Source organism: Fukomys damarensis, unplaced genomic scaffold, assembly GCF_012274545.1.
Source record: "Fukomys damarensis isolate Sample0158 unplaced genomic scaffold, DMR_v1.0_HiC HiC_scaffold_13, whole genome shotgun sequence".
NCBI lineage: Eukaryota > Metazoa > Chordata > Mammalia > Rodentia > Bathyergidae > Fukomys > Fukomys damarensis.
This window is the reverse complement of record NW_022900925.1, coordinates 23,357,344-23,385,189: the sequence shown is the minus strand read 5'-3', so window position 1 is coordinate 23,385,189 and position 27,846 is coordinate 23,357,344. Positions and strand designations below refer to the sequence as shown.

General features: G+C 35.9%; 1 protein-coding gene across 3 annotated transcripts; it reads right to left on the bottom strand.

Annotated features, from left to right (window-relative positions):
* Positions 1–390: 390 nt before the first annotated feature.
* On the bottom strand, positions 391–26,843 carry Ddx52 (DExD-box helicase 52). Of its 3 annotated transcripts, none has more exons than XM_010626829.3 (15): positions 26,712–26,843; positions 25,483–25,669; positions 19,960–20,090; positions 18,311–18,496; positions 16,589–16,732; positions 15,581–15,692; positions 12,243–12,315; positions 11,436–11,639; positions 9,929–10,019; positions 7,639–7,761; positions 7,346–7,496; positions 7,121–7,196; positions 5,735–5,806; positions 3,654–3,746; positions 391–802 (listed from the first exon to the last, which is right to left on the bottom strand). In XM_010626829.3, the coding sequence occupies exons 1-15, from the start codon at positions 26,796–26,798 to the stop codon at positions 739–741; spliced, it is 1,794 nt and encodes a 597-aa protein (XP_010625131.1). In that variant the 5' UTR covers positions 26,799–26,843; the 3' UTR covers positions 391–738. The 3 variants fall into 3 exon arrangements, with proteins under 3 accessions (XP_010625131.1, XP_033618800.1, XP_010625132.1); XM_033762909.1 differs by lacking the exon at positions 26,712–26,843 and adding an exon at positions 20,188–20,326 and having other exon boundaries at positions 25,483–25,547; XM_010626830.3 differs by lacking the exons at positions 391–802; positions 3,654–3,746 and adding an exon at positions 5,070–5,183 and having other exon boundaries at positions 26,712–26,842.
* Between the last annotated feature and the right edge of the window lie 1,003 nt (positions 26,844–27,846).

The following is a 27,846-nucleotide window of genomic DNA, read 5'->3' as shown; positions in this document are numbered from 1 at the left end:
ATCAGTTTTTTGACATAATCATCTTGAATGAAGAGACAAGAAAGAGCATGATTAAATGATGCAGAATGAAGAAAAGGAGAGGGTGATTAATCTTGTAACTGCAACATTCTAACAGCTAAGTACAAGCATCTTACCAATGAGGTGTAAGGATACTTAATAGTCAAAACAATTTAAAAATTTGGGGAACTTGAACAACAGCCACAGAAAAGGCATCTCTGTTGGTTTCTATCTGACAGCTGGCCTGTTCTGTTCTTGGCCATCTTAAAAAGCGAGGGCGGGAGCAGCCCTGGGTTCAATCCCCAGCACTGTAAAAGTAGGTAAATAAATAATTGTGTGTGTGGAGGGGTAGAAGAGCAGTCTTAAGGCTTTATTTAGATTGTGTTCTAGATGCCTCTCCATGGCATACGTGACACTTTCCTTCACACTTGAAGAGAAAAATCCTTAAGAGTTCACCACATTTGGGTGTTATTTAGCATACGGTTTTGATCTTCTATAAGAAGTATCTCTCTGGATTCAACCACAGAAAGCAATAAATGTTATTTCCACTGTACAGTTTTCACCTACAAATTAAAATCTAACATGATGCACTGATAGTTTAGGATCGTTTTTCAGTTTTATGTACTTGTAGGTGATTCTAAATGGGTAGCAGTGATTACGAGCCATGAAGTATTCTGAGAAGAACATTTATGCTGGAACCATAAAACTACATTTCTGTGATACCCTTTTAAAAGTCTGTTTTTAACTTTTGTCTTCAAGAGCTACCTTCTTCTTGTTCTCATTCTTCTGGCCAGTAACCTTCTTCCTGTGAAAAGGAAATAAAAAGTTTAATCAGATATTCTCTATATACTTACTTTCCTGTAACTCTGAAGGTTTAAAAAACATATTTGAAACCTATTGTATATCAAAGTATATGTGGCACAAGGAACACAAAGTTACATTAAATATAATCTCTGCCCTTTAGGAAATCAGTTACCTAAGCAAGATAGTTAAGATCACAATAAACTACACTATTACACAGTATGAAAGATGCATTCTGATTCTGAGCTAATCATGAAACTTATGTTGATTTAGTGCTTATTAAGTACTGTATTTCACATGCATTAACTTGAGCAATCTCCCAATGACTTATGAGGAAGATTCTATTAGCTTCATTTTACAGATGAAGAAAATGAGGAATAGAGTGGTTGATAACTTGTCAATTATCACACACCAGTAAAAACTTTTACACATGAATCCCAACAATGTGACTGTAGAGCCTTGTGAGTAGTAAATGCCATTAACTATTCACTGCTAACCAATAAATGCTAAGTGATAACACTGGAAAAGGAAAATGTTTCAATGATGTCTGCTGTAGTAATACAAAGTTCTTTAGTATATATTAAGTCATGTATTCCTCTAACCAACCCTAAGCAGCAGTTTGTATTACCCATATAATTATTTCCACGGGGGAAGGAGACTTGAGAGGTGAAGTGAATTGTCCAAAGTCATATAGGAAAGTAGTAGAATCAGTCCCGACTCCAAATTCAATCCTTTCTCCCACCTCCAATTATAACAAGTTGAGTTTAAAGTGCCTGAAGTTGAAGTTCACTAGGCAACAAAGATGGGAAGTTGGGCCGAGGACATGAGTATAAATTATCAGCTGAGGGATGCACTGGGACTACAGGCATGGGAAGCATCATCAAAAGAACATGTATAGTGAAGAAGTAAGCTACAAATAGATTAGGATTTTTTTTCTCCCCCGGCACCGGGGGCTACTGAGCTAAATCCCCGGACCTAAGGATGGGTCTTGTTTATATACTTTTAGAAGGATGGCCTTTAAATGTGAAGAAAATGGAAAGAAAGCAAAAGCATTTTAAGCAGATACGACAAGATTTACACCAAATACCCTCAAAGTCTTCGTGCTGCTAAGTTTTAATTATCCTGAAGCGGGCTGGACATACAACTCAGTGGCAGAGTGCTTGCCTAGTGTGTGAGGCCCTGGGTTCAATTCTCAGTACTGTACAACAATAAAGCACTACAAATATAAAAACATTGATGTATTTTATTAAATGTCAACCTAGCCACCAACTTATGCTCTAGCTGATAAAAAAAAAACAACAACAACAATTAAAAAAAACAAAAACCCATAATGCAGGGTCTCAAACATGCACTCTATCTCCAGCCCTGCTCTAGGTGATTTTCATCCTATATAAAAGCTCACAGCAGCTCCTGCTCGGTGCCCAAAAGGACTGCATTTGTAATTTTAGCTGTAAGATAATACAAAGAAGGTTCTGATGCATGAGTAACAGTTCTGAAGGGAATCCCTCCCAGGTTCCCTGCCATCACCACTGGTCTGAGTGTCACCCAGAAACTGTCACCACAAAAATTAAAATAAATAATGTATTAATAACCCACAAAACTGAGTACACACAAATGGAATTAAATTTATTAGCCTTTCAAGTAACATTTTTGTTAAGTCTGTAGCATTTATTCTTCTCCCCAGAATTTTAAAAGTGCACTAAAACTTTGGGACACTTTGTACACTGTTTATACTTGAACTGAGCACTAGCTCCCATAGTCCACACCAAAAGGTCATATAAGACTCTTGACCCACTTACAAAGAAAATACATACTAGCTTTCATGTCTTTCTTCACCTTTTTCCTTCTACTCGCTCAACTTATAGTTTTGCTTCCTTGAAACTTTCTGTAACTATACCCATCCATAATAATCTTGCCTTTTTCTAATTTTCAATTTTATTTAAAATCTTTCTCTAATTTTTTTATGGATATAAACCTCTTTTCCTATCTTCAGGAAAGGTGGCTTGTTTTATATTAATCTGTGTACCTTATTATCACTAAGCACCTTGTAAGCTAACTCAGTAAATGAGAATGGGTTTATGCAGCATTTTTTTCTAATTATTTTCAGAGAACAGATCTAAGACAATGGAAAGAAGCAAGTTTACTTCACAACAGTTTGTGGTATCCTAGGACACTGATGACATTCTGAGGAAACACACACACTATCCCTTTCTCTAAGAAATTATTAGAACGAGGCAACTCTATTACAGCACATATTAATCTAGTACTGGAAGAATTTGAGGAATACCATTTTCCTTAAAGAGTAGAAAGAGCAGCACTATTCAGAATATTTTGGCCAAAACATGTAGTCCTAACACTTTGTGCAAAATAAGGTGACTTTTGTGGATTCTACAAGAACTATACTTTAAAAATCTCAATAATTAGGCTAAGCCAGTATAAATCTATCCAAGTACTACTTGTTAAGAGGTTACAGTCTGCTTTGGCATAAACCTAAGATTATGCTGAAACCTGGCCCAGAATATGAAGCTCAGGGAAGACTTGATAGATGTGAACCAACGGTCTTAAGTCTTGGTTTCAGTAGCATGTCCTGACACAGACTATGTGGAGATGGTGGACAGTTCATGGGGAACTGAAACCATATTTTCAAATATGGAAAAAAACTAGATCTACAGAAAAATTCCAAGATTAAATCAACCAAGTTTCCAAATCAGAGGATATATTATTTTTGTTATATTCCATAATGGGTTGTAGATCTATTAGTTCTACCTCTAAATTTACCTGAGGAGAAATTTTGCCTATCATAACTATATGAGTCAAACATCAACTTTAAAAATTTTAACCATGTATATACTTACCGTTTACCTTTATCTTGCTCTAGGAAATATTTTGGAGTTGTGCTAATACTCTCCCTTTCCAATGGCTTTTTAATTATCTTTTTCTTTTGTTTGCTGAAAGTTACAAAGTGAGAAAGGAAATAAATTAGGTAAAACTTCATTTAGGAAAACTAAAGGTAAAATTAGTCCCAAAATTCACTTTTTAAATACAGATTTAAGGTGGGACAGTATCCACTTTAATAAATGAAATTATCCAACAGCACTTAGCTATCTCAAGGGATGATAAATTTAAACTTTTAAAAAGCCACTGACAGTTATTAAAACATGTCATGTGGAAACTTTATATCCTATGTCAATAACCATTAGAGTTTTTTTGTTTGTTTGTTTGTTTGTTTTTTCCTTTTTGGTACCAGGAATTGACTTCAGGGCTGTACACTTGCCAGGCAGGCACTGTGCCACTGAGCTACATCCCCAGCCCTTAGAGTTTGATTTTGATTAATTTTTAAAATCATTTTATGAAATAAAATAATTATATTTCACTCATACTGAATAGTTTGGTTTTTTTTGATACTAGGGATCGAACTTGGGACCTTGTGCTTGTGAGGCAGGTGGCAGAACCACTGAGCTAAATCTTCAGCTCACACTGAATAGTTTTTTAAAAAATCTCAATACTGGGCTGGGGATTTAGCTCAGTGGTTCCGCCGGCTGCCTCCTAAGGCCAAGAACCTGAGTTTAATCCCTGGTAGCACAAAAAAAAAAGAAACAAAAAAAACCTCAGTATTTAAAATTTCAAGGATCAAAAACTCGAGAAAGAAATAACAGTCACAAATATTTAAATGCAAACTTTTTATCTTAAAATGTTCTAAAATTATTCTTGACCTACAAGGTTTAAGAGAGAACGTAAAATCAAGAGTGCATGAAGACCTATGTGTACGTGCACATTAATGGCAACATTATTCACAACAGTTATGTGGAAGCAAATTAAGTGCCTATCAACAGATAAATGTTTAAGTGAAATATGGTTTATGCAAGTATGGAATATTATTCAGCCTTAAAAAGGAAGGACTACATAAATGGATGAACCTTGAAGACACTGAATAAAATAATTCCCCAAAAGACAAATATTGTATGAATTCCACTCATATGACGTACTTAGAATAATCAAAGTCAGAGAGAAGGGCCGGGGATGTAGCTCAGTGGTTCTGCCACCTGCTGAGTTTGATCCCCGGTACAAAAAACAAAAAATGGAGAAATTAGAATGCCATTTTCCAGAGTCTAAGGGAGTTAATGCTTAATGGGTACAGAGTGGCAATTTTACAGACAGAAAAGAATGGACAGTGGTAATGACTGCAAAACACTGAGTGTAGTTGAAACCACTGAACTTTACGTGTACAAATGGTTAAGATGGTAAGCTTTATATGTATTTTCCCAAAATATAAAATAAATCAAGGGCTAGAAGTACAGCTCAGTAGTAGAGTGCTTGCCTATTATACATGAGGTCCTCAGTTGATCTCTTCCATTTAATCCCCATTAATTAAACACCAACATTATCTTTGAACAAGAACAGAAAGTATAAGAACATTATCTAGCTTGATACTATTTATAGTGGTCCCCAAGCACAATGATTTCACTTAAGACTTGTTTTTTTCACTTTATAATGGTACAAAAGTGATACACATTCAGTAAAAACTGTCCTTTGAATTCTAATCTTTTTCCAGCTAGCACAATATGATATCACACTCTTCTGCAAAGCTGGGCAGCAAGAGTGAACCAAAGTTCCAGTGAGGCACTTGATCATGAGGGTAAGCAATTGATAATCTACAGTGTACTGGGTTGCTAAGCTATGATATTTGGTATGTGAGGTGTATTAAATACATTTTCAACTTACAAAATTTTCAACTCACAATGAGTTTATTAGGATGTAATCCTATCCTAAGTAGCATTGTATATAAGATCAAAAACATGCAAAACTAAACAATGTACAGTATTGTTTTGGGATACATACTTATAAAAAATAAATAAAAAGCAAGAAAACAAACAAAATAAAAAGCAAGATGTATTTGTAAAGACAGAAGAAAGCTCCAGGTAAGTTCAAGATATACCTTAGTAGTTTCTTAAAACCTTTTATGTATTCTGGTACGGGACAACCGGCCTGCTGTATAACATTGGCGACACTGAAAAAGGAACCCATAATCATAAATTTATCTCGTCAAACTGATGTTTATGGACACAAATATTATGCACAAGAGGAATAAAAACTACACAAAGTACTACAGTAAAATGTTCTGACCTCGACTAAACTTTTGTTTAAAAGTAAACGCATTCATGTTGAGTTACTGAGAGAACTATTCACAGGATTGAAATCAAGGCATTCACTGCTGAGTAATTTAAGTAGCCATTAGTTCAAAATTAATCAAGCCTAAATTTATTAAATAAGTGCTTACTAGGAGTTGGCACTGCAAATTTTTCTTGTATATTAACTTATTCACTCCTTAGAACCCTATGCAGTAAAATACTACCAGTATCTCCATTTCATAGATGGAAAACTAAGGTGTTTAGTTACATTGATGTTGAGGTCATCAGAGTCAGATGTGTAGGCTTGCTAAGGAGACTTGAGTGGCTTAAGGCTGTTGGAATTCACCCACTATACATGCACTCATGTATACATGAAAGCGTACTCAAAGCTGACAGCAAAAGCTCAGAGGGTACAGATCAAAATCTTCATCAGAACTGATAATCAATTCAAAGTACAAAAGGCCTTTAGGCCATAACTAAATTTCATTTGTTAGAAATGTGAAGTGTTCTCAATTATCATTACCCAAATATTACTGCAGATAGCTAATATATAGGAAACCTATCCTCTACATTAAAATCTATAATGATGCGATTTAAGTAATTTCCGAAAGTATATGTTACCTGGCCTTCAAAAGGCTACAATGGAGAAAAGTTGGAATATGTTATTAAAATAGTTTTTCCTATATGGCAAGTGACTCTGAAACTAAATATAAAATTCCATTTGGCCCTAACTGTAATGGGAAGGATGCATTATGGTAAGAGAGAAGGCTAAGTGGGTTGAAGAGACTTTTAAAAACTATTCACTAATTCAGAACTTTAAATTATACTGTAATATCAACCAGTAGCTGGCTATTAGAAAAGTCTTGTGAATCTGAAGCTTAAAAATGAATATTCCAGGGGCTGGGGATTTAGCTCAGTGGTGCCGCCACCTGCCTCACAAGTGCGAGGTCCTAAGTTAGATTCCCAGTACCAAAACAAACAAAAAAGAATATTCTATTTTGAGTATTTCCAAATTCTTATAATCGAAGGGCAAAACAAGACTCTTTGATCATTTTTCTTTTCCTTGTAGCTAAAAATTTAGTTGACTGATACCATTAATAGAATCTGGGACATAGCTACTTTGTAATTATCTTATACATACAAAAATAATGAAGCAATTTTGCCAACTGAATACTGCTATTTTCCCAAATTACCTTCTTAATAATGGTTTATCATCTTCAGTGAAAAATGTAACAGCTCTTCCCTTATGTCCTGCTCTTCCAGTTCGACCTAAGAGAAATCAGACCATTAAAAACACTTTTTCTGGGAGAAATGGTGTCTCAGGATTTACATACTGAGTATGTCTGAAAGGAACAGTAAAAGTGCTAAAATAGATGAGTGGGTGACAGAGAAAGGAAAAAAAAAAACAGGAAACTCACCTATTCTATGGATATATTCCACTGAGCTGGTTGGAAAATCATAATTGATCACCAAGTTCACACCTTTAAAATCAATCCCTCTTGCAAGCAAGGCTGTGCAAATAAGAACCCAGATTTTTCCTGCTCTGAAGCTGTGGACTGTGTTATCTCTCTGGTTAAGAGAATATATTTAGAGATATATATTACATGCTTTAGTACAATTCTAGGAACGGAAATGTACTTCATAAATTTAATGCCAGTATCTTAAAATTGTGTAGTTCATTATAGTTTTGAAAAGATACATTTGACCTTACCTGTTCCTGTGTTCTTTCTGCATGAATAATATCCACATTAATACCCTCATATATGAGCTCATGAAAAAGTTCTTTAGCCCTTTCAATGGACTGGACAAAAACCAGAACAGGTGGATTGAAACCCTAAAAAAAGAAATAAATAAAATAAAAGACAAAAATATTTTCTGTTTTGCTAATTCCAATAAACTAACTAGTCCAATCAATCCTTCTTTACTTTCTTCTAATAACAGATGCTCACTCTGAAAAAATCATCTTGGCTTATGTGCATCAGAACTTTGGTTCTGCTTATAATCTAACATTGTCTCTTTCATTGTTTATCCTAATTTTGGCATTTCCTCATAGCTCAGTCCTTTATTCTAACTTCTGTCACTACAATCTTTACCTTATTGAGTCAAATAAAATCTCAGTAACTATGAGCTCTAAGCAAATTATTTTTATCATTTGTGTCATCAAACCCCACCTCTCAGAGCAGCTTTCTTTATCTTTGAATGTCCACACCAGGGCTTTTTAGCTTTTCGGGGGCGGGGAGCAGTACTCTACCAATGAGTTACAGTATGTACACCTCCAGCCTTCTTTTTGAGGCGGGTACCGGGGATCGAACTCAGGACACCTTGTGCCATCCCCAGCCCTTTTAATTTTGAGACAAGGTCTCAAATTGCCCAGGCTTGGCTTAAACTCATAATCCTCTTGCCTCTGCCTTCTGAGTAGCTAGAATTATAGGCATGGCCCCTGAATCCTGCATTTTAATTTTGTTTTCATATCCCATTTGGAATCTAGAGAAAGCTATGAAGCTTTCTAACAGGTAACCACTCATCCACCTAAAATCTTACATATAATTTCAGAGTTCACAGACTTCCTAAAGTTCAAACATGTCTAAAATTCGCTGATGTATTATTTCCATCTGAATATTTGTGAAAATCATAAGTTTCTTAGTGGCAAATGATATCCTTAATAAAACGGACACAAATACTATGTGTCAAGTACTACCATAAGTACTATGTTTGTATTAACTCAAATACTAAAACAATTCTAGGTAGTATATATTATTCCACTCGACAAATGAAGAAACTGAACAGAGAGGTGGTTAAGTAGCCCAAAGGTAGAACAGATGGGCTGGAATTTCAATGTAGGCTTCTGGCTCCGGGGTCCATGTTCTCACTCTAAAGCACACTGCTTCTGTAGTCACCAAGTACACCTGAACACCTTTCTCTTCCACTCTGCAATTCTTCTGGACATTCCACCACTGATGCCGTCATCCTCATTTACTTCTCCCTCAACTTTTGTCATCCTTATTTAACAGCCTGCTATTTTCATTGCTTTCAGCCTTTTTCCTCAAATCCCATCTTACATATTATTTTTTTACTATTTTTCTTAAAAATTGTGTGGCCATTTTCCTTAATAATGTCCAGTGGTTTCTCTCAACCTGACCTTAACTTTTCTGTCCAACCCGATCTTTAATTTCCCACATTTAACTCTTTTCCTCAGACAAATAACTTCATTAGTCTCTAAACATGTGGTGTTCACTTCCACCACTTAAAGGTTTCTGTACTCAAGCAGCTCTTTCAGATTGTAATATTCTCCCAACTTTACCTTTCGCCCTACAGACCCGTCAAGGCTCAGATTAGTAGAGGCTTACCCCAATCAAGCCCACCCTGAAAGTCCCATCACGACTTGATGGATGCTTAAGAAAAATACTTTTAGACTTTCATGGCACTTTACCACAAACTGTATTACACAAGTACATTTACTTTGTCCTTTAAATAAGGCTAAATTCCAGAAAGTAGGGCTTAGGATTTATATTTCTCTTTTACTCCCTAGCTTGCCCCCCACCCTCGTTATTTAACTTTTATTTTTATTTTTTACTTATTTTATTTTTTGGTACTGGAGATTGAACTCAGGACCTTGTGCTTGTGAGGCAGGCACAATCTAAATAGCTAAATCCCTAGCTTATTTAACTTTTAAACTATGGCTTCTACTCAGTACATATTAAAGGATAAAAATGAAAAACCCAACTCAGTGTCTTACTCATTCTATACTGTTCCAGTTCTTCTATATTAAGTGGCACAGGATGAGGAAAGAAGGGGCCATATATATGCAGAGTTGAGAAAATGTAGCTTTTAGGGCATCTGGTAAATCTTCTCCTAGCCTAGTATGAGTCAGGAACAGAAGACTTACTACCACTGGATTACTAAATATGTTGCATGATGATGATCATTCAGTGCTGAGTCTCCCAGTGTAACGTATGTTTTGACAAAGTTTATCAAAATTCAAGAATGTAGTCTAAATATACCTTTTTAATAAGTTCTCTCATGGCCAGAAGTTTTCCAGTCTCAGACCCAACAAAGAGAAGCTCTTGTTCTACAGTCTCTACTGCAGAATTCCTGAGAAGAAAGTATACCTATTGTTAATAAGAGCCAATTTTTGCTTTCCCAGTGAATGCTAAAATAAATGAAAAACGCTGACATAGAACTCCAACAGAATCAACTTTTCCATGGTCAACTTAAATATTTAATTATTTATACTTTAATTTGAAGACAATTATTTTAAAATATTTTGTTCTAACAATAATGTGATATAAAGGAAAAATTTTAAAAATAGAAAAACACAAGTAATTAGCCTACCATCTTACCATTTTAGAACAAACTAATGATTTGCTGTAGTCTAGGTGTAAATTTTCATGTGATTAATTAACTCACAAAAATTTTTTAAATGCATAAATTTTTTTTTTTGGTTTTTTGAGACAGGGTCTCACTATGTAGTTGAGACTGACCTGGAACATCACTATGTAGCCCAGGCTGGTCTCGAACTCACAGCGATCCTCCTGCCTCAGCTCCCGAGTGATGGAATTACAGGCGTGCACATCACGCCTGGCCATAAAATTTTTTTAAAAGTTAAAATTATTTGGTAAAATAATGAGAACATTTTAAATATTATATATGACTAATTTTTTCTTAATGATTACCTGTGGGTTTATTAGAAACTGACAAGTGGGGAAGAGAGCTATATTAGAGCTTTGTAATACTTTATAAGCTGCCCCAACCTATTATACTATGTAATAAATACTTTTCCCATTCTAGTCTCTGCCTTTAAATCATGTTTATGGTAAATTTGTTCTGCTTTCTTTTTATATACATAAAAGTTTTAAGTTTAAAGTAGACAGGGTATTCTTTACTGTTCCATTTTGCTTCTTTTTTTGTGATAAATATTTCTCAGGCCTTGTGCTCCTGAGCTTGAGAGCTCCTGTCTCAGCTTCCTGAACAGCTGAGACTACAGGTGTGTACCAACACATTCAATTTTTTTTTCATTTATATGGTATTATAAGCACTAGACTTACAGTTTCATTGGTTGCATAATATTCTATCAGGTCAGAATATCATAATCACCTTGGACATTTTTAAAAAGGAATCATAAATGAAGTGGCTCAGTAATATCAGTTTTTTTTTTTCTTATAGTCCAACTTAACATAAACCACCAGAGAAACTGAATCCTGAGTGACCATAGAGCTTATGTCGTATTTTATGAGTGGAAAAAGTCAAATAAAAACATGATGATAAGAACAGTAATAGGAAAATATAAAACTCTTTGTATGGATTATCCTAAAACAGAAAGCCCTTAGTCAATCTTGACTTTATTTTACACAGTTCCAGTAAAGCTATATCCCTTGTTAGTTTCATTCCAAACAAGGTATCTCCTTGCGTCAAAACAATCACTTATATTAAGAAAGCAAACTAGTGCTCACTTTGGCAGCACATATACCAAGAAAATAAACTAGTAGGATAAAGTGGAAAAACAATTACCTTGCACCAATGGATACAGTGATGACATTGTCCAGGTTGAGTTTGCACCACTGTTCAACATCATATGCAAAAGTTGCACTGAACATAGCTCTTCTGACCTGGTGGGATGTGCAGGCCAGGAAAATGGAAGCCAGCTGATCTCTAAATCCAGTTTTGCCATCTTCAAACAGTTTGTCTGATTCGTCTACTACCAGCCACTCAACACTAAGATATAACAGAACAACTTGTGGATATTGTACTGCACAACACAAAAACACTTCCTAAACTGCGGGAACATACGAAAAAGTCAAATCATGATGCTGGTTCTAAGAGCTACTTTATCATACATGAAAAGGTAAAAGAAAAGTAGCACAAAAAAAGGTAAAAATGAGAAAAACAACCAATGTATTTATTCTATTAACTTGAAAAATGAAGTTCCAGTAGCAACTACAGAGCTTTCCACGAATCTCATGAATTCTAGCACCTTCACTGAAAGATATGAAAAGGTCTAGGGAGTTATTTATTAACTGCTTATCAAAATGTTTAACTTTCTTCCAGACCAGATATTGTTCCTATAAGTTTAATGACACACCAACTTAAGTTGGCAGACAGCCAGCTCTGAAGGGCAATAATATAAGCAATTAGGGTCAGGGATTTAGCTCAGTGGTTCTGCTGCCTGCCTTGTAAGCACAAGGACCCAAGTTCGATCCCTGGCACAAAAAACAAAAACAAAACAAAACAAAAAACCCCAAAAAACCCCAAATAAGCAGTTAAGAACAAAATATAATCAATAAAACACCTATGAGAGAAATTAAACTATTCTCATACCTTGTTAAGTCTATTCCTGGTGGATCTTGCTTTAATAAATAAATTAGTCGATTCGGAGTAGTCACAAGAATATCTGTAGGAAAAAATAGTAGAAAATGCAAAAGTAAGATATAACATTTTTTTTGGTACTGGGGATTGAACTTGGGTCCTTGCGCTTACGAGGCAGTCGGCAGCACCCCTGAGCTAAATCCCTGGCCCATAACCTTTTTGAACTAAGGAGTTAAGACTCCTGAATTTCAGTTAATAATCTTCACTGGGAAAGGGAAAGAGTAGTTATTGACATAAAAGTTCTTCCTTATTAGTAAAGAATACATGTATTTCCCCCATTATAGATAAACTATCATATCCCTACACTTTTTATTAATATTGAGCAGCCTTCTCAATTTCTAAGAGGCAAGAACACTATATAATCCAACAATTTGATTTGCAAGTTTTTTTTCTTCCAGGAAAATTCTTTAAATATTTCACTCAGCTTAAGATAAAAGACATTAGAAAAATATAAAAGACATAAAACCAGATTCTCACTGGCTGTGTATGTTTGTAATTCCAGATGATTTGTACGCTAAGACAGAAGGGCTGCAAGTATGAGTCCAACCTGTGCAATTTAGAGAAACTGAATTTCAAAGTAAGTAAAATGGTCTGGGGTAGAGCTCAGGGGTAGAGCTCTTGTCTTGCCTACCATGTGCAAGGCCCTGGGGTGCAGACTCTGGCTAGTACAAGGATAGTAAGGAGGTAATCATTCTTATCTGCTAGAGTAGCTCCACGGCAGATTAAGAATCACTGGTATAAAGCAAAGTTTTCCACTTTAGAACTGTTGATATTTTGGGCTAGAAAGTTCTTATTTGCAAAGGGCTGTCTCAGGCATTGTAGGATGTTTAACAGTATCCCTGACCTCTTCCCACTATATGCTATTGGCTCCCCTCCCTGGTTTCAACAAATAATAATTGCCGAAGTTTTTGGCAAAACTGATATTGCCAAATGTCACTGTGATAGAAGGTAATGGGCAAAATCATCTCACCACTGGTATACATTTATATAGCTACTAGGCTCTTGTTTAGCTTCTTTAAAAATAAAACTAATTATGTACATGACTAAACTCTTATGTGACAATTAGGATATTTATAATTTCCACATCCTTTACATACTCTACATCCCAACCATAAATTTCTTTTGTTTGTTCAGTTTTTGTTTTTTCTTGAAACAGGGAGCTGCTATGCAGTTGAGGCTGGCCTTGACTCACTGTGTAGCCTAGGCTGGCCTCAAACTCCAGGCATTCCTGCCTTATCTTCCGGAGTGCTGGGATTATAGGAGCTTGCCACCACACCTGGTCCATGCATAATTTTTTTTCCCCAACTAACAGCCTTTATTCTTTGGCCCAGTCATGCCTTCCTAAAACCAACTTTGATCATTTATCCAAAGTTTCTGAAAAAGAACCACCGGGAAATAACATCAATTTCAGACAACAAATGGGTTCTCAGCTACCAATCCAAATCTTGGCCCTGCTGCTGTCCGGGTCAGGCGACCAAAGGGTACACTCTTCAGTCCTTTGTTACCGTATCTCCTCAGTCATTAGTGAGCTCTGATTTCTTGGAGATTCTAGAAAGCTTTATAGAGCTGTGGTGATGCTTCCAATGATCACCTTTCTTCACAGTTGTCAATGTTCACTTTCCCCATACACTTGAAACTTTGTACAAAGTCGGAGCTTTCAAAACACTAACTGCCCAGCAGTATCACACAGAACTTCCTGTCATGGTGTCTTCAACTTGGTCACATAATCTCTCCAAGGCACTGAACTGCAGACTGACCAGCCTCATCTTGGCTCAGAGGTGGGAGGAAAACAGCATCCATTTAAATTGACATCTTTGGCTTGCAGAAAGGGAGGATGAAATGGAAGGTGGTTACTATTTGGAAGTAGAGTCCCCTTCCATAAGAACATCAGGAATCTGGCTCTCTGGAGTCCTTTCTCTTCCTTAGGAGAATCTGTAGCCCATTAGTACTTGCTTCTGGCTCACTAGGTCTCATTCTTTTCAGAGCTAAAAACTGGTCTAAGGCTGTCTGTTTCTGCCTTCTCTTTAACACTGTTCTGTAGTACAACATGACACTCAGTAAGCAAGTGAATGTAACAACTGGCTTTTTCTCTGTCTAGGTGGGTCTTCTCTACAAATATTTGCAGTTTTGTCCATTTTTTTTTTAGGATTTCCTTTATTTCAGAACTATTTTGCTGCACTAATGGTTGACACTCCCCCTCCTTTTCAGAAAGCTCCTCTGCTGCAATTTTTCAAAGTTGCTGAAGCTCCTCTACAGACAAATCCTCTGAGTGTTCCTCCACCAGTTCCTTAACATTGCTACTGCCTACCTGTGAGCCTGTGGACTGTGCTGTAGCAGCCCTTTTATCAGCACTGGCTGCCTCACCATGACTAGTCACACTAAGAACCCCAGTTCTCGCTTTAAAATTATGAAACCACCCCCTACTAGCATGCAATGTTTCACCATGATCACACGTTGATGGATTATCCTTTATAAGCCCTGCATTTATAGCCCTAGTTTTTTCACAAATTAAAGATTCAAATAGGCTATAACCTTTCATTTATCCACACTAATAAGATCTTTTCTACCTCATCTAACACTGGTGATCATGACTTACTAATTTAAATAACTCCCTCAGCAACATTAGCCTCCTTAAACAAATCTGTTCTCTGTAAGATTGTCAAGATGGTGATTTTGATATGCTGTACATTTTAGCAAGACTGGTCACACGAATGCCACACAGATATTTCTCCACAATTTCCTCCTTCTTTTCAAATGTGATTGCTTTCTTTACCTTCCCTTCCTTCCTTAGCTTCTTTTCTATCTTTTTGGGGGTCATCTTGATAGCAGTTATAAAAGTGATTATATAAAGCACTGACTGAAATCACGTCCACAAACACCACATCTGGATTCAGACTGGCGCTTCTGTTCATTTGCTTACATAAACTTTTCTGGCATCGAGAATCTTTGTTTACAACTGCATGAACGGCTGGCATTCAGGTCAAAACTCAAGACTTTGGTCATTAAGTTAAAATTAAATTCTGGTGGTAACCCAAGTTGTTCATATGTGAGGTGAGTTATAACTCAAGGGTCCACTGTAGGTACAGCCAGGCATGATGGCACAGGCCTGTAATCCTAGCACTCGGGAAGGTGAGGCAGGAAGACTGCCTTGAGTTCAAAGAGCCATGGACTGTACCTGGCTCCTGAGGCAGTGGCTGCAGTGGCAACGCCTGCTCCCTAGGGTTGCTCCGGCCCCAGGTAGTGTTTTTTGTTGCTGTTGCAAAGTAAAGGCTGAGGCATAAATTTCTTACCAAACTTCTTAGGTGATTTAGGTCCAAATTTCTTGGCTGCCTCTGCTGCTTTGTGGATCATGTGTATCCTAAATCCCATCCCCTCAGAGATTTTAATTAACTCTCGGTGAATCTAAAATAGAAAATGTTAAAACATGATCGGCAAAGATACCTGGATAGAGTGTACAACTTCTTTTACATTATTAGTAAACCTATTATCAACACACGACTATCTTCATTTCACACTTGTAATAATCTGTAGTTTAACCTAAGGTGTCAGCATTTTAGAATGTCAAAGCCTATACAACACAGAAGTTACTTTGAGACTTAGTAAACTAGTTCCAAGATATAAAAGCAACACTCTTTAAACATGTTACATATTGCTTCCAGAATATAGTACTAATTATAATACTATCTCATACTTAGCATGTGTTTTGTATTAAGCACATTAGGAAGGTAGAGCAGATAATTGTAGATTTTCTTTTTGTGGGTTTTACTTTTTCAAAAACTGAAATAAGATTTCAGTTTTCTAAGTGCAAAAAAGAAAATTTTATTTTATTATTATTATTTTTTTCCTCATTGAGTTTATTGGTACATTTTAGGTATATAGTACAGTTATATTCAGCATTGGAATCTTGTACCTTTATATGACAGGTCTTAATTCTCATTTTTCCCCTTGTCCCTGCCCTCCGTTCACCCCCTCCTCCCTTCCCCCTTTACAAACACTTCATTTCCATTTTTTCATTTTGTGAAAAATAAATTTTAGAAAGTATCACTACAGTTTTTCAACTTAAAGGATCTTTTGAGCATTTACCAAAGAAGTATAAATGTTAAAATAATGTTTCAGAAAAATACAGAAAGACTTAAAAGACTGGTCCATATGTAGTAATATACCTAACACTCTGTACAGAATATGTAACTGGGACAAAAGACATGAGCCTCATTCTTTTGAGCTCTTTTTAAATAACGTCAAAGGAAGATTACTGAAGCAAACAACAAATGTATCATCTCAATAGCTACAGGTCACACCTGGCTGGCAAGTTCTCGTGTTGGGGATATAATCAGTGCTCTGAAGCCTTTATTTGTGGGCTGTTTCAGGTGCATTAAAATGGGAATGCTAAAAGCCAAAGTCTTCCCAGATCCTGTAGGAGCAGAAGCCAGAAGTTCCCGACCCTAAAAACAGAATAGAGTAAATACAAGGAAAAGCACATAAATTTTTCAGACCCCGGTCAAAGAATACTACCATCCATATAATAAAATTAAACCTAATTACTCCAAATGTTCAAGTCCCATCTGCTTTTCTAACTTTTTCCTGTACTTATTTTTCTAACATCCTCCATTCCTGCCAGCTAAGTTTCTGAGCATGGCTTGGTGAAGTCTGTCTGAATAAGTAAACAATGCAGATAACTACAATTCAAAGAGAAATACACAATTTTAATTTTTCTTTCCCACTAAATTCTTTTAGAAGACAAATTATAAAATCAACTTTTTATCTGTACAGCTCAATGCCTATGAAGATTCTGTTAAGAGAATGACTGAAGGTTAAAATAAAGAGTGGCAATGATCTGAGTGACAATAATTTATAGATGACAATTTTCAGATAAATCACTGTGAGTTTTAAAGCTTTAACAAAATGCATGACAGAAAACAATCTTAAATGGAAATTATGAAATTGTGAGTTAACTGTCATCCAAATGTACGAATGTATTCTCATTTCACTGAGAAAGGACTCACTGAAATACTAAACAGGTGAAGCCTTTGGTTAACTGAACTGAAGGCCAGCTTTATAGCTTTACTATGTGAAAGAGAAAAGTCAGCTCTTACTGTTACAAAACAAACCTCAGAAAATTTTACTTAAAAAATCTAAATTATCCTGGCATGGTGGTGCACACGCCTGTAATCCCAGCACTCAAGAGACTGAGGCAGGAGAATCACCATCAGTTCGAGGTCACAAGGAAACCTTGCCTCAATACCTCTCCCCTCCCCACCAAAAAAAAAGGTTCATCCATAGCTCTATCAACAAACTGTCATATTTATACAACAGAATATATCATTCAGCAACAAACTACCAATATATGCATTATGGATAAAATTAAGAGTATGTAAAAAAGAACCCAAAAATAATAAATTAAATGATGACTGTTCTGAAATTCTAGAAGAGATAAATACAGAACAGAAATGGAACAGAGTTGCCTCTGGGAAGCAGTGGAGTGAGGAATGAATGGAAAGGGTACAACAAAATTTTGAGGGGGAACAGAAATGTTTTATATTTTCACCGGAGTGGTAATTGTTGAAATTCATTACACTGGGCACTTAAAATTTGTACATTTTATTGAAGTACAGTATACTTTAATAATAAAAGTATTGGGAAAGAAACTAAGTTGGATTATGTACAGAAATTTTAGAAAGCATTTGCATTTCTGAAATAGCTTCTGAACACTATAAACTAAATGAGCAATGAAAAGACAAAACATAGCCCCCATTCTCAGACAGTTTAAATGTTAAAAAAAAAGAACACACTATAAGAACCCATGGAGATTTGGTGGGTAGGGAAATAGGAGAATGATCACTTACAGCTGTAGTGATTAAGACAAGTTTTTATGAACACAGGCATTTGACATGGAACTTAAAAGCAAGTGACAGATTTTAACAAGGGAGGTAAGGTGGAAAGGAGGATATCGAGAGAGGTAAGAGAATGAGTAGACAGAGAGAGAAAGGAAAGTTACAGGCATCCTACACCTTCATACTCACATGCAGCATAACTGGAATGGCTTGCATTTGGATTGGTGTTGGCATTTGGAAGCCTGCATCTAGGATGTTCTGAAGGAGTCGAGAATTAATTTTATATTCCTGGTCAAGTTGCTGAAATGTAGCAATTGGATCAGGAAGATCAGTTCCTTGGATGTGAATTTTGTGTTTATTCCGGAAGAAGTTTACCTGAAAAGTGAAATGAAGAACCCACCATGGGTATGGCCTAATAAATAAATTTATTCTCAGATGTTATAAAACAACAGTAATGCTTTCTGGGTAAGCTTAGTGGCAATTGAAATGTTTTGGTTAAATCCAAGCCCCCAAACAATAGATAGTAAATATATTTCACTTTATAAATGACCTTCAACAAAACCTATCTATGCTTTCGTTATGTGTTGCTTCAATGAGTAACATGTTATTTATACTAGTTATGGTCATGCTCATAACATTCATTCATTCATTCATTCATTTATTTTTTGTACCGGGGACTGAACTCAGGCCTTTGTGCTTGTGTGGCAGGCAGCAGAACCACTGAGCCAAACCCCCAGCCCATAACATATATTTATAAGTGTAAAAACATTTAGAAGACAGTCACTGAATCTACTTTTTTATTTATATGGTGCTTAGCATACAAGTGTCAATGTTTTAAGGAAAGAAAACAAAAAACAAACAAACAAAAAAACTCTTATTAAAGCCAAAAGTGGAAAGCTGGGCACAGTGGCACATGCCTCTAATCCCAGCACTGAGGCAGAGGCAGGAGGATCCCCATGAGTTCAAGGCCAGCCTTGGCTACATAGTAAGTTCAAGAGCAGCCTGAACTACATAGAAAGACCCTGTCTCAAAAAACAAAGTAAGTAAATAAATACAAAGCAAAAGTAGAGTCCAGTGGTAGTAATTTGGTTTGCTTCCTCATATTTTTGCCTAGAGAAACCCAAATTCTGGGTTTGGGCCACAGTGATATCAGAAATGAGCTGTACATACCTTTCCATTAGCAATATGCAAGTGTACAATGCACACTAGGATGTACTTGTTGTTATTCTATATTTGACTCCCCTTGTTCCTAAGCTATGAAATAGGTTTTTAAAGAATTCTAACCTTCTAATCCCTAACAGAGGAAATCCTTCCAAACCAGTGGGCTCAATATAGAATAGAATGGGAGCCAAATTTCTTGTTTATCAAAAGGGGTTAAGAAATTTAAAAAACTTTTATTTTAAACATATTAATCTTTAAAGTTGAACAGGGTAAGAATTATTACACACATACATTTCTTCCTCTACATGTATACTTTCAATTATACCTTAAATTTTTTATCCACAGTACAAATACCTACTTTAATTTTTTATTAAAGTAAAACCCAAACTAATGTAATTCATCTTTTTTTGTTGTTTGTTTTTTTGAGACAGGGTCTCACTATGTAGTTGAGACTGATCTGGAACTCATGTAGCCCAGGCTGGTCTTGAACTCACAGTGATCCTCCTGCCTCAGCTCCCGAGTGCTGAGATTACAGGGGTAAGTCACCACAGCCGGTGTAATTCACCTTCTATCTTAACAAAACTATATTCACTTTACCAACAGAATTACTCAAGCCAAGACAAAAAGTTAGCAGGCCAGAAAAATATACACTTTTGGGGCTAAGACATTTTTCTAACCTTTTCCTTTCGGAGATGTTCCAACTTCCCCGAAGTTAATTTATTTTCTCCTTTAACTTTTTTATCTTCAATCTTTGCTTCCACAGATGACATCCACTGTATAGTAGTACCTTCTTCTTGAGAAGTAATTTCTAAAAAATATTTTTATAGATTACAAGATTTTCAAAATGACAACCTTAGGTGTACCACACAGGCCATACTTTCACACTAAATAAGAAAAACTACTACCTTATGCAACTAGGTGAGAGAAAGTAATGAGATGTATAAAGATTAGAAACAGGCAAATTGTGCTGGCCTAATCAGAGCTCTGAAGCTCACCCTCTTCCGTTGATTGTTTCAGCTGTGTAATGTGTAGATGACTATAAACCTGAAAACAAGAGGGAATTAACAAATTACATAAGCAACAATAATGTAGCCGCTTCTTTATATTCAAAAGGTCAACTAGAAAGTAAACAGAATGAAAGATTTCACTTAACAATAGCAGTGAACAAAATACAATACACTAGGCTACGCAATACAGTAAAGACAGCATTTCCCAACGTCTATAAATTATACTTGTTCAATTAATATTTTATGGGAGAATATGTAAGAATAACCTAAAATAGTCTAAAAGTAATGAGAAAAGTTCTATTGAAATCAGAAAAAAATTTTTTCAACTTCACTGATATAACATACAATAAATTGCGCGCGCGCACACACACACACACACACACACCCTGTACTGGGGATCAAACTCAGGACCTTGGGCTTGCAAGGCAGGTGCAGCACCACTGAGCCAAATTCTGGACCCCCTTTTTATTTATTTATTCATTTAAAAACTGCATATATTTTCTTTTCTTCTTCTCTTTCTTTTTTTTTTTTTTGAACACACACACACACACACCCCCTGTACTGGGGATCAAACTCAGGACCTTGGGCTTGCAAGGCAGGTGCAGCACCACTGAGCCAAATTCTGGACCCCCTTTTTATTTATTTATTCATTTAAAAACTGCATATATTTTCTTTTCTTCTTCTTCTTCTTTTTTTTTTTTTTGGTACCAGGTCACGTCTTTGAGCTTGCAAGGAAGGCAGCAACACCACTGAGCTAAATCCCTGGCCCTAAACTGCATATATTTTAAAGTATACACTGGGGCTGGAGATGTAGCTCAATGGCAAAGCACCTGACTAACATGTGCTAGGCACTGGGTTCAACATCCAGCACTTACAAAATAAGCGTATTAATGAAAAAATATATATATTGCATACATTCAAACATATATTAAACCATCATCACAATCAAAGGTATTTTCATCACCTCCCAAATTTGCCTGCAGCCTCTTGGAATTCATTACTCTATCCCTAGGTAATCTCCCATCTAATTCCTATTACTACAGATTAGTTTGCCTTTTCTGGAATTTTATATAAGGGGAATCATATATGATTAATATACTGTACGCATATTAGTACATATATTGTACTAATTTACAGTCTGTTTCTTTTACTCAGGACAATCATTTTGAGACATTTTACTATTAGGGAATGTGGTATTCTGCTGTATGGATATACAAATTGTTTATCCTTAATCTATTGCAGGATATTTGGGTCCTTTGCAGTTTAAGACTATTACAAATAAAGTAGTTATGAACATCTGAATACAAGTTCTCCTGAAGACATTTTTTACTTTCTTTCGGGTAAATATCTAGGAGAGGAATAACTGAAATATTACAGGTACATGTTTAAGTTTTAAAAAAAGTACAGAATTTTCCAAAGTGATTATATCATTTTACTATCAACTGTGAACTTGTTTTTATACATCCTTGCCAACACTTGGTATAGTCAGTGTTTTTATTTTTAGCTATTTTAATGTAAGTGGTAGCACTCTATTATTGTCTAAATTTGCCTGAATAATGAAGCTGAATATTTTTTATGTGCTTATTGCCATGCATATATCTTTTCCAGTCTTCAAGTTTCCCATCTTCTCTAGAGAGTGGATACAGGTGTTTGATATACATGTTGCAAATATTTTGCCAACTGTGGCTGTGTTCATTTTCTTATTGCTCCACTTACCTCCCTATCCCCAATAGTGGAAGATAGAATGCAGAGCTTTCCCACTAGCTACATCAGCCATTTTTATTTTTTATTTTGAGGTGAGGGTCTTGCTAAGTTGATAAGTTGTCCAGGTTGGGCTTGAAATTGCAACCTTCCTGCCCCAGCCTTCAAGTGCTAGGATTATAGAGTCTGTCACCATATTTAGTTTTTAACAAGTTTTTTTGGTTTTGTTTTTGTGCCAGGGTTGAAACCTAGGCCTCACACTTCCTGGACAGGCACTCTATCACAAGCTACAACCTCTCTTACTGCTATATTTTGCTAAGCAACAAGTTACCAATTTTGATGAAATCCAAGATACCGATTTTTCCCCTTACAATTTTTTTTTTGGTGGTCTTAAAAAACTACAATTGATTTTTTTCCTGTTTTCTTCTTTAAATTTTATAATTTTAGACTTTGTACTTCAGTCTGAGTTATTTAAAGTTAATTTTTGGGATAGTCTGATATAAAATTTAATGTTTTTCCTCCATAGAAATCCTGAACACTTTGCTGAAAAGTCTTTACTTTCCCTAGTGCAATGCTTGAACACCTCTGCTAAAAACTGTCTGTTTACAGATACCAGTTTTGGGTTCTTTTGGTACCAGGGTTCGAACTCAGGACCTTGCATCTGTGTGGCAGGCATGGTGCCACTGAGCTAAATCCCTGGCCCTCATATACAGGTACTGGTGTATGAATTCTATCTGATCTACATAGTTAGCTCTCTAGAAATAAAAATACCTTGATTAGTATATTCTTATATTAAGTCTCAAAATTTTATTTTATTTTGCTTGAGATAGAGTCTCACTATGTAGTTCAGGTTGGCCTTGAACTCATTAGGTAGACCAGCCTGGCCTCAAACACCCAGCAATCCTCCTGCCTCAGCCTCATGAGTGCTGAGATTACAGGCATGTGCTACCATATCCAGGTAAGTCTTATTCTTTGTTAATTTCTACCAAAAAAAAAACAAAACAAAAACAAAAAACAAACCTGCTGGGACATAAATTAAGATTATACTAATAGATCACTTTGGGGGAAAAATAACTTTCTCAATCAATACACATGATATGCAACACCACTCTACTGGATTTTTTTTCTCATACTACAAATTCATAGTAATTGAAACAAGCTGGAATTGGTGCATGAATACACAAACAGACAATGAAACAGAACAGAATCCAGAGATAGACCTGAATATACACAGAAAATAAGTTTACAATAAAAGTTGCACTTAAACTCAATAGGGAAAAGAGAGTATCAAGATATGGTATTAGGATAATTAGCCACTTAGGAAACAAATTAACTTAGTTTTCTGTTCACTCCTTTTACCAAATAAAATTCCACAGGATCAAATATTTCAGTATAACAAAATGAAGCTTCACATAAAATATGAAGAAAAAAATACCAACCATGCCAGAAGTGCCCTGGGTGTGGCATGGTGTTGGGAGGAACCATGAAATAAAGAGGTGGATTTTGTCTTTAAAATGGCAAAAAAGAAAAAAGACAAAGACACATGACAAACTGTAAACAAAGCTAAAAACATATGGATATATATGCCAGACAGAGCTGATTATCTTAACATAGGGCTTAATAAAAAATGGATGGACTTAGTACAGTACAAAAAGTTTACAAAATGCAAAAAGGGAAAATTTACAGAAAGAAAAGTTCTCATATATTGCTAGTGAGTATTACAAAGAATGACTATTATAAAAATCTTCTCTTTATGAGACAGTTGGTACTAATAGACCCAAATCATTACTAATTCACAACATCTCCAATTTTCCAATTAAAAATAGGTACATGGCTATATATATAAATCACAAATCATGGCTTGCACGCATTTGTTGCTAAATGGTTATAGTACCTATCTGCCTAACATTCAAATTGTTTTCCTATATTTGTGGCATACTTTTATTTATCTTGGAGTATGGAAACAAAATAAATGTCCATCAGAATTGTCAAATCAATTATGGACCATCCCTACAATGTATGATGAGACACTGCACTATATTACAATGAACAAAATAGAGTACTTCCTATTAATACAATGTTTCTGGTAGATACCTCTACAAAATCTAAATTTAAAATAAATCTGTTTATTCTGCAATTTCACTAATAAGAACTTACTGGATATATATATATATAAAAGGTATATTAAATACAACCGCAAAAGTGTAAAAACAAACTAAATGTCCATCACAGAGAAACTTGTTAATTATTTTTGGAGTTTAAGGGGTAGTAAAATACTGGGGATTGACTTAGGGCCTCCCAAATGCTAAACATGTATTCTATGACTGAGCTACATCCTCAGGCCCTTAATTCAATTATGGAATGTACAATGGGATACTATGTTATGTAAAAATGAAAAAGGAGTGCATTACCTACTGATTCCAACCTCCAAAATACATTGTTTTTTAGAAAGGAGGAAAGGTATTAGACAAAAACATTACATGATTTTTATACTTATCACAAAGAACACTGTAGAGTCATTATACAGGATGTTGTTTCATGATTTTTACCATAGATTCCAATTTTCTGTCTTTGTAAAGTAGGATTGATTGATTGATTGATTTTTGGTACCAGGGATTGAACTTGGGTCCTTGTGCTTGCAAGGCAGGCCACCGAACCCCTGAGCTAAATCCCCAGCCCAGGATTTATTTTTTAATATCCAAAATGTATTTTATTTAGTTTGCTTTAAAAAAAAAAAAAGGTGAAGGGAAGCTTCACAATAAAAACATACAGAATACTCATGTTAATATAATTATATGTAAATACAGCATATTTTTAAAGGGATGCACTAATTAATACATGTGAATAAAATGTCCCTAGAAAAATACAATAGAAATTGATTAACAGTGGTTGCCTCTGGAGAAACAGGACTGGGGCTAGAGTGGGAAGAAAATGTACTTGTCATTGTATAGCTTAACTATTTACTTTATATAAAACAAAGGCAGATGGCTAGGAAATTTAATTGATATAACAAAGAAAAAAGATTAATACTCTAGTATAATACTGAAAAAAACAACCCTAATAAGAATAGGCAATGGGTAAGAACAGACAAGTCACAAAAATTGAAATATAAATTGTCTGGTAAAACATATGAAAATGCTCAAACACCTGCTCAAGGAAATACAGATATAAACTAGCTTCATTCACTAAACTGGCAAAAACTTTTAAGACTGATAATACCCAGGACTGACAAAGGTATGGGAAGTCATTTCATAGCATGTATTGTACAGAAGCGTGCATATTCTTTCATCAAGTATTTCTGCTTTTGAGATGCTAGTCTATAGCATTAACAGCACCTGTACAGAGGACAAATATACCTGGCACATACCTAGAAATAACTTGAATATTTGACATCAACTGAAAGATGGCTGTATACAGTTTGACTTACAGGCTCAGACTATTTTGTAACTGAAAAAAGTTAAATAGAAAAAACCACAGAAATCCAACACTAACCTGAAATTATCTTCTTTCTCTTTTTCTTGTTTGGCTCCCTCTTTTTTTCAGTTAGGCTCTCTTCATTTTGGAGCTCCTCGAGTGTTTGTGTTGCACCACACTCACTTGGGACAGACTTCCTGTTTCCAAAGAAGTCTAGACTCTGCAGAATCTCTGAAGAATCAGAACCATGTTTCCTTTTTCCTATCTAAAACCCAAAAAATTAAAAATAAAATCTTGACAAAATAGCAATGCTTCCCTCTAATCAGAACTATCAGTAAGTAAAAGGGTCTAGTCAAGTAAAAGACTCCTAGTCTTTTTTTTTTAACCTTTCCACCAAATAACTGTCAAGCGCATAAGTAAGTACCTTTAGATAAATGGAATCCAAAATGACATCTTTCTTGATCTCACATGTAGGCAATGAAAGCTTATATGCTTACTCTATGTCAAGCAGATTTCTAAGCATGTTCACATGTATATCAAATTACTTAATTCTTATAGCAACCCTAGAAGTTAAATAGTATTACCGATGAGAAAATCGAGATATTAGGAAGTTAAGTAACATAACCAAAGGCTCAAAACAGTCAGCTGGCAAACTAAGCATTAGGACTCCAACAATCTGGTTCCAGAGTTTATACTCTTTTAACAGTTACATTATAATGCAGTCAGAAGAAATACAAAAACCCCAAAACGACAACCACTTCTATTCTCTTACAGCAAGCTTAACATTCAAGATTTCCCACAACCGACTTTTCTGGACTCTCACTACTTCCCTATATAAGATTGCCCATATGTAAATCGCTCTTCTCATTGGTTACTTAACACGCCAGATTGGGGCAATACAAAGAACCACGTGCAGCGCAGCTAAATGCATACCAAGTCAAACCTGAGTAGACTTTAAAAAACGAACTTTTTTCTCCACCTTTGTTTTCGAAATTCCCTTCCACAAGTTTCAGGGAAATTTCCTTTTGAAAAATTCCAAGTTTGCTTTGGTTGAACTAAGAAGCAGAGAAAGAGTCTTTCCGTGTAAGGCTCAACTCAATCTAGCAAGGGCTCTGAAAAGAGTCATCTAAAGCCCTGTGCCTGGTAAGTCTGCGTAGCAAGCTGAACCCAAAATGAGAGGAAATGCCCAAGGGTGTTCAAACGCAGGCCGCAGGATCTCTGGGAACGCCGGCTGCTCAGTCAGCTGCTGGCTTATCTTCGAGATCCTACTCCTCTGTTACTCTGGCCTCGGTCCCTGTGTAAAGTACCTGGAATCGAGCTGCGTCGGCTGAGAAGCGTTTCACGTCAAATTTGGCCCCAGCGCCTAGCCGGCGAAACAAATCATGAACATCCATTTCTACCCAGAAATCATCGCGCCGTAGAGCGCCTGCGCGGACGACTTCCTCCCACGACACCCGCGAGCCCGAGTTTGAGCGGAAGTGGCTCTGGGAGGCGGGACCTGGCTGTCACCTGAGACGGGGCGTTTTTATTGGCTTGTAGTAGTCGTTATTTAATTCCTTCAAAAGATATTGATAATCTTCTTATACCAGGCATTGTTCTAGATTTTAAGGGATAGTTTGGTGAACACCACCCCAAGATTCCTCAACTAAGGAAACTTCTGTTACAGTGGGGACAAAAGATACTGTGAAGCCGATACTGTGAAGCAAATAAAGATGTGCTCGATAGAGGAGACAGAGAGGAGGTGCTTTTAGTTACATTAGTCAGGTGCACTCTGCCTTAATGATATTTGAGCTTTCCAAGATTTGGGAACAGCATTGCAGATAGAGGAACACATGTATGAATGATGGAAAAGATTTGGAAAATTGTGGGAATAGAAAGAAGGTTAAGGTGACTGGAGGTAAGCTGCAGCGAGAAAGAGCGGTAAGGATAAGGTGTAGAGACAAACTGTTGCAAAACATTTTGTAACAAGGTCACGGAATTTGGATTGCAATCTAAACATTATAGGAAACTATCCAAAAAATTTTATAGATAGATTCATCAATAGATAGATGGATGGATTCCTGACCCATTTTGAGCCTTGTATGGTGAGCAATAACATTTATTTTTTAAAAAAAATTTCCCCTTTAAATTTATTGGTACGTTTAAAGCAAACAATAGTTACATAAATCGTTGGGATCTTGTACCTTTACATGATATGTCTTGGTTCTTATTTTTTTCCCATACCCCTGCCCTCCCTTCACCCCCTTCAACCTTCCCAACAATAATCAAAGCAGATGTAATCTTACGATCCCCATTTTACTAACATGAAAACTAAGGCACAGATCAGTGAAACAATGCAACCCAAGTCATTAAATTTTTTAATGACAACAAGTGAATTCAGTGTAAGTCTTTTAACACCCGAAACCCATTTTCCTTCCATTATACACCACAGTCTATGAGCCT

What these genes read in the sequence shown, in the direction of transcription:
- Ddx52 (XM_010626829.3), bottom strand. Translation starts at nt 26,798, where the DNA reads ATGGATGTTCATGATTTGTTTCGCCGGCTAGGCGCTGGGGCCAAATTT. An exon ending in AACATCTCCGAAAGGAAAAG is followed by an intron (nt 18,497 to 19,959) that starts GTTAGAAAAATG and finishes TTCACTTTTCAG; the next exon opens with GTAAACTTCTTCCGGAATAA. An exon ending in GGTTTTAAGAAACTACTAAG is followed by an intron (nt 3,747 to 5,734) that starts GTATATCTTGAA and finishes TGTAACTTTCAG; the next exon opens with CAAACAAAAGAAAAAGATAA.